This window comes from Osmia bicornis, chromosome 8 (genome assembly GCF_907164935.1).
Source record: "Osmia bicornis bicornis chromosome 8, iOsmBic2.1, whole genome shotgun sequence".
NCBI classification, from domain to species: domain Eukaryota; kingdom Metazoa; phylum Arthropoda; class Insecta; order Hymenoptera; family Megachilidae; genus Osmia; species Osmia bicornis.
The window spans coordinates 326,327-333,028 of NC_060223.1; the positions used below are offsets into that span (position 1 = coordinate 326,327).

Here is a 6,702-nt window from a genome sequence, read left to right on the forward strand (position 1 = left end):
CAACGGCCAGCGGCCGTTGCAAACGACCGGATAATTATCACCGTCCGAGTAGGCAAAAGTAACGTAGAAGCTTTACTCGACACAGGGGCCGCCGCGTCGTACATTAGCGACGAGACGGCCGAGGCTTGCAAACAGGCCGGATGGGAAAAAGAAGACCACCAGTTATCCTCCTCTTTAGCCAATGGTCAGGAGATGAAAATCTATGCCAGCTATAGGGGGCAGGGACTTTACAATGGCATGCATAGAAAACATGAATTTTACGTTATGCCAAATTTAGCCTATCCTATGCTAATCGGCATGGACCTATTACGCAGGATGGGCCTGCAAGTATGGCTAGGAGAACAACGCGTGGACAGGACAGACCATCAGAACCAGCCGACAAGTCTACCTGTCCAGTGCACGGTAAAAGCGCCAATTGACCTAGCACAGCTCACTCCAGCCGACCAGGAGCAGCTAGACCAATTCCTGGGGCCCGAAAAAAGAGCGTTCGAGGGGATACGGTGGCTCACCCCGTTAATCGAGCACGAGATCCGGCTCGAGGAAACAACACCGATAAAGCAGCGGTACCGACCACGCAACCCGGCCATGCAGAAACTGATCGACGAGGAAATCGAAAAGATGCTTGAAGACGGAGTAATTCAACCATCCAGCAGCCCATGGAGTTCATCCATCGTCATGGTGAAGAAAAAAGACGGGAAATATCGTTTCTGCGTGGACTTCCGGAAACTGAACCAGGTCACGCGTAAAGACGCGTATCCACTGCCGCACGTCAACGCGACACTGGATAAATTACGTGGAGCAAGATACCTCTCCACGATCGACCTGAGAAACGGTTATTGGCAAGTTCCGATGTCACCAGAAAGCCGGCCGCTAACCGCATTCACCGTACCAGGGCGACGACTGATGCAATTCGTCGTCATGCCATTCGGACTTCACTCGGCACCGTCAACGTTCCAGAGACTCCTGGACCGAGTAATTCCACCAGAACTGGCGCCGCACGCCTTCGCTTACTTAGACGACATCGTCGTAGTCACTTCCACGTTCGAGGAACACCTACGGTTCCTGACCGAGGTTTTCCGGCGACTTCGGGCGGCGAAACTACGCCCGAATTGGGAAAAGTGCCACATTGCCCGAAACAGTCGAAAATATCTTGGACACATCGTGGACAACGAAGGCCTGCGAACCGACCCAGAAAAAGTATCCGCCGTTGCTGAACTACTGCCGCCAGCAAATATCAAAGACCTGAGGAGATTTCTACGCCTCCTATCCTGGTACAGACGTTTTGTACCGGAAGTCTCAAAAGAGGCGGCCTCGCTGACGTCCCTCCTCCGCAAAGACGTGCGTTGGTCATGGGGCGAGAAACAACAGCGAGCATTCGACGAGCTAAAGAAACGACTCGTCGACTCACCAGTCCTGGCAATGCCGGACTGGAACAAAACGTTCGTACTCCAGACAGACGCGAGCACGGAAGGCCTGGGAGCCGTGCTCACGCAAGAAGACGACCAGGGCGAACGGGTCATCGCCTACGCCAGCCGGACACTGAACAATGCCGAGAAAAATTACTCGGCCACCGAACTCGAGTGCCTGGCAGTAAAATGGGGCATCTGGAAGATGCGCCATTACCTAGAGGGATACTATTTCATCGTGGTCACCGACCACCAATCTCTCAAATGGCTGGAGAAAATTGACAGCCCGTCAGGTCGACTCGCTTGCTGGGCGTTGGAACTCGGCCAATGGGACTTCGAAATCCGCTACCGACGAGGTCCAGAAAACACAGTCGCCGATGCGCTTTCACGGCGGCCACAACCGGTTTGCGGCGTGCAACCACCAACGCAACGCAATTGGTACAACAAAAAGTACCAGGAGGTTGAAGAGCACCCTGACGACAACCCGGAATACAGGATCGAGAAGGGAAACCTCTACAGTGTTCGGGATTGGTGGAAATCCCGGATGGATTGCGCCGGAAAGAATGACTCTTGCAGGATGGCTTTGCAAATTGATTTATTTGAAGTCACACTATAAATTTGAGCACGTGAATCGTCTGATTAGTTTAGAATTGAGCAGCGATCTGACAATGATGAACGAGATTCTTTAAACACAATCATACAGAGTTAACTTGATTCTCTGATTTGAACAACTGAACACAAGGCGATGAATTGTTGTGGAATGAATTTACAATGAACAATTAGCTTTGAACATACTGATTTCTGAGCGTTGACAATGAACTGAGAGCGCTGTTAATTATATAAATTCAGCCCGCTGCTGTGATTTGTCCCGTGAACATGTGCGTCGTCGACACGTGGTTGCCGGCTCGCCTGAATTGTAAACTCGTTGTAATTGAGCTGTACCTGTTGCAATCCGGTCGCACGATGAGTTGCTGCGGATTCCGTGGGTCTTGTTGAGCCTTCTTGATCGTCTGCGATTGCTGAGTCGTACTTGAACTTTCACTTGAACTGTGAGCACGTGCACGTTGATCGATTCTTGATCTTCAATGGCGGCTTGACGCGAGAGTTTTCGAGAAGACCCTTGCTCACGCGTTACCTAGACGGGCGACTCTCGGTCGATAAACCGATCGACCGTGAGCGCCATCATGGCTGAGCGGATTCTCAAACATTTCCGTCCGCCATCAGCAACTCGTTGATGATGATTCTGCAAGGGTGAGCTCAGCTTGATGGTGAACAGGCAGGATGACAAGCTTCGTGATCGGTCGGATAAGAGTTGTGGTTGCAGTCTTCACAGCTGCAACCCTGGTGAGACCATCCTTGCCGGGGTGAACGTCGATCACTCTTGCGAGTGGCCATTTGCTAGGTGGAAGATGCTCGTTCATGAGCAGCACCAACGAGCCTGTCTTGATATCGTTCGATGGATGGTGCCACTTAGAGATTGACTGAAGTCTCTGTAGGTAGTATCGAGACCACTGAGACCAGAAATGCTGAACCCTTTGCTGAATCAGCTGCCATTTTAACAGCCGACCTGGTGAAACTTCGAGCAGTGATGGTTCTGGTATCGTGTTGAGTGCTGAGCCGATGAGAAAATGTCCTGGGGTGAGCGCAGAGATGTCGTCGGGATCGTCACTGAGCGGCTCCAATGGTCGTGAGTTGAGTACCGCTTCGATCTGTGTGAGGAGAGTGGAAAACTCTTCAAATGTTAGTAAGAGCTCACCAATGGTTCTCCTGAGATGGTACTTGATCGATTTCACCACAGCTTCCCATTTTCCTCCAATGTGAGGAGCAGCTGGTGGGTTGAACATCCATTGAGTGCTGTCAGCTGACAGAATCGATGCGATCTGTCGGTGCTCCTGTGAACTTGACGCGAACAGGCGTTTGAGCTCTGCCTGTGCTCCAATAAAATTTGTACCACAGTCAGAGTACAATTTGTGAGCGATCCCTCGTCTCGATGAAAATCTTCTGTAGGCTGCCAGAAATCCTTCTGTTGAGTAATCACTGACAACCTCGAGGTGAACTGCCGATGAGGAGAAATATACGAACACGCAGATCCATCCTTTGATCGTTTTCGAGCCTCTTCCCTTTGAATTTTTCATTGTGAACGGTCCTGCATAATCGACCCCGGTGTGAGCGAATGGTCGTGATGGTGTGACTCGAGAGAGAGGTAGTTGACCCATCATCTGACGAGCACGAATCCCCCTCTGACGAGCACACACGACGCATCTCAAGATGTGAGATTTGACAGGAGCTCTGCCACCGATGATCCAGTACCGTTGTCGAATATATGCGAGCGTGAGTTGCGTTCCTCCGTGAAATGTTCGCTTGTGAGCATCTTCAATGATGATCTTCGACAGGTGAGCGTCCCGTGGGAGGATCGCTGGATGTTTTTCATCCCTGCTGAGCGCTGTGTTTGTGTCTTCCTCCTACCCGTATTGTTCCCTGTGAATCGATGAAGGCGGTGAGGCGACTGAAGGGGTGAGTTTCAGGCAGGGTTGAGCCTGAGTTGAGGGTCTTGATTTCACTGGTGAAATACAAGTGTTGAGTCGCGTGAATCCAGAAGAGCTGCACCTTCTCCATGTCGCAGGATGGTATGATGATCACAGGAGGAGTTTCGAGCTTTCTCTTAAGCCGTGAGCCAAACCTGAAACAAAGTGCAGTCAGTCTATACAGCTTAATAAAAGATGAATATTTATAAATGAGATCCCAATGATAACTTAGCTTTTGAGCTGAGGCAAAGAGTGAGACATTGGGTCTCACTTCGAACTCGCTGGTTAAAGTTGAGAATTCCTTTTGCTCTGGCCAATGATCTTGATTTCTAGCCATCCATGGAGGACCTTTCCACCAAAGCTCGAATCGTTGGAGTTGATCTGTCGAAATGCCTCGTGAAGCACAGTCGGCTGGATTAGACGTACCTGGAACATGCCTCCAATGCGCATTTGGAGTGAGTTCTTGGATCTGAATGACTCTGTTTCCAACATAATCCTTCCAACGTGATGCTTGCGATTTGATCCATATGAGCGAAACTTGAGAATCCGTCCACAGGTGCGTTGCATTGATCTTTACCTTGAGCGCTGATTGAACATATTTTGTGAGTTTTGCCAACAGGAGTGCTGCAGACAACTCCAATCTTGGTATTGTGAGCCTCTTCAGAGGTGCAACCTTTGTCTTAGAACAGACAAGTGACGTCGTTGAGTTGTTGGACGGAGAGCTAACAGTGATATAAATCACTGCTGCCGTGGCAAGTTGAGAAGCATCAGAGAATCCATGAATTTCTACAGATGAATTGTTCCATGTGTTGAACCATCTTGGGATCGATAGCTTGGCCAAGCTGTTGAGATTTTCTCTGATGGTGAACCATCGTGAAACAATTTGAGACGGTAATGGGTCGTCCCAATTGATCTTGTGTAGCCAGAGCTCTTGTAATAGCATTTTTGCTCGTACTATTACCGGTGAGACGAAACCTAATGGATCAAATATCCGAGCCACTTCGGAAAATACGAGGCGTTTTGAGCACTTACTTGGTTGATTAGTCGAGGTTGATGAAAAGCAGAATACGTCAGTCTGAGGCATCCATTGAATTCCGAGTAATTTGGCAGCACAGTCGTCAAATGATATGGGAGCTGACGATTGTGTGGATGACGAAACAGCCCTCAGTAATTCGGGGTGAGTCGCATGTCATTTTGCGAGTGGGAATCCGCCCGCGTTGCACAATGCAATCAGCTGTTGAGCGACCTCCACAAGTTCCGAGATTGAGTCTGCTCCTCCAAAGATATCGTCCACATATCTGCCATGCGTGAGCGAAGGCGTTGCCAGAGGGAATCGATGACCCTCATCGTGAACAAGTTGCATGAGTGCTCGCGTCGCCACGAAGGGAGCCGCCTTTGTGCCATACGTGACAGTTGTGAGCTGGTAAGGGATGACATTGCGGTCTTCATCGATCCAAAGAATTCGCTGGAGATCCCAATCATCCTTGTGAACTGCTACCTGGCGATACATTTTTGTGATATCTGTGGCAAAAATGTGGTGATAATGGCGAAGCCAAATTAGAACATCTGTAACATTTAAGAGCAAATTAGCACCAGTATGCATTAAATCGTTGACTGATTTGCCTGATGTCGTAGCTTTTGATCCGTTGAATACAGCCCTGAGCTTCGTTGTTGAACTGTCGAGACGTAGAACTCCATGGTGAGGCAAATAATATGGTTGAAGATGAGCAGAGGTCTGAGGTGTTGAACCGTCAGAAGAGACCCTCAACCCTCCTGATGCCGAAGCATCATGTGCCAAGGTCATCTCCCCATCAGGCCCAACGTTCTCAGCCTCTCGTGATGAAATTCGTTGATGATCTGGAGCCTTTACCATGTGTCCTAATTCTTCGTATTCTTTCATGAACTCGACGTAGAGCTGGTTGTATGTTGAATCCTTGGAGAGTCGTCGCAAAGTGCTTTGTAGACATCTTTGAGCAATCTTGTGTGAATTGCTTAAGAGCGATGCTGGTACCTTGAGTGGAATGCGAACGATGTACCTTCCTGTGTGATCACGAGAGTGAGTCGCACTGAAATGTGATTCGCATTCTTCTTCCTCCGGAGTGAGCGTGCATGGAATGTCCATCGGTGACTCCTCTTGAACCCAGAATTTGGTGAGCAGCTCTTGCAGGTTGCTCTGGTCGTCTTGAGCAACTGCAAAGTGTGAATAATTCGTATTTGAGTGTGATTCGTTAATTGGGCCAATGACGAGCCATCCAAAAATGGAAAGTTGAGCAATTGGTGTTGTTGGTAGCTCGTGATGATGTTTGGCTTGATGATCCTTCCGTAGAAATCTGCTCCAATGATTACATCGACTGGTCGTGGAGTCAAGAAAGCATTGTCCGCCAACCTCAATTTTCTTATGTGAGGCCTGTCCGGAGTTCTCATTGAGAACGATGGCAGGATTGTCGATACGGCTGCGAGCACGTGAGCCTGCATCGAGATGGCTTGTTGTGAGTGTGTTGACTGCAGAGTGATATCCACCACATCGCGAGTTTCAGTTGATTTTATTCCACCAACACCAATTATTGTGATGGATGATCGGTGTCTCCGAAGGTTGGGCTGGTTGGTTAATTCTTCGGAGATGAAAGAGAGTTCTGATCCGGAGTCGATGAGCAGACGTACGTTGTAGAGTGTTGAGTCGGTCTTGAGGAGAGCCTGAGCCGTTGCGAGGAGCGTTAGATGAGCGGGTTTGTTGACGACTGTACCTGCATCTTATTCAGTGGTTTGAGACG

General features: G+C 49.3%; 3 protein-coding genes across 3 annotated transcripts; all 3 read right to left on the reverse strand.

Moving 5' to 3' along the window:
* Positions 1-2,626: 2,626 nt before the first annotated feature.
* LOC123988069 lies at positions 2,627-3,622 on the reverse strand. Its single transcript, XM_046286846.1, has one exon. The coding sequence runs from the start codon at positions 3,620-3,622 to the stop codon at positions 2,627-2,629; it is 996 nt and encodes a 331-aa protein (XP_046142802.1).
* Positions 3,623-3,833: 211 nt separating this feature from the next.
* LOC123988070 lies at positions 3,834-4,874 on the reverse strand. Its single transcript, XM_046286847.1, has one exon. The coding sequence runs from the start codon at positions 4,872-4,874 to the stop codon at positions 3,834-3,836; it is 1,041 nt and encodes a 346-aa protein (XP_046142803.1).
* Positions 4,875-5,120: 246 nt separating this feature from the next.
* LOC123988071 lies at positions 5,121-6,355 on the reverse strand. The gene is made up of 2 exons (XM_046286848.1): positions 6,181-6,355; positions 5,121-6,121 (listed from the first exon to the last, which is right to left on the reverse strand). The coding sequence occupies exons 1-2, from the start codon at positions 6,353-6,355 to the stop codon at positions 5,121-5,123; spliced, it is 1,176 nt and encodes a 391-aa protein (XP_046142804.1).
* Between the last annotated feature and the right edge of the window lie 347 nt (positions 6,356-6,702).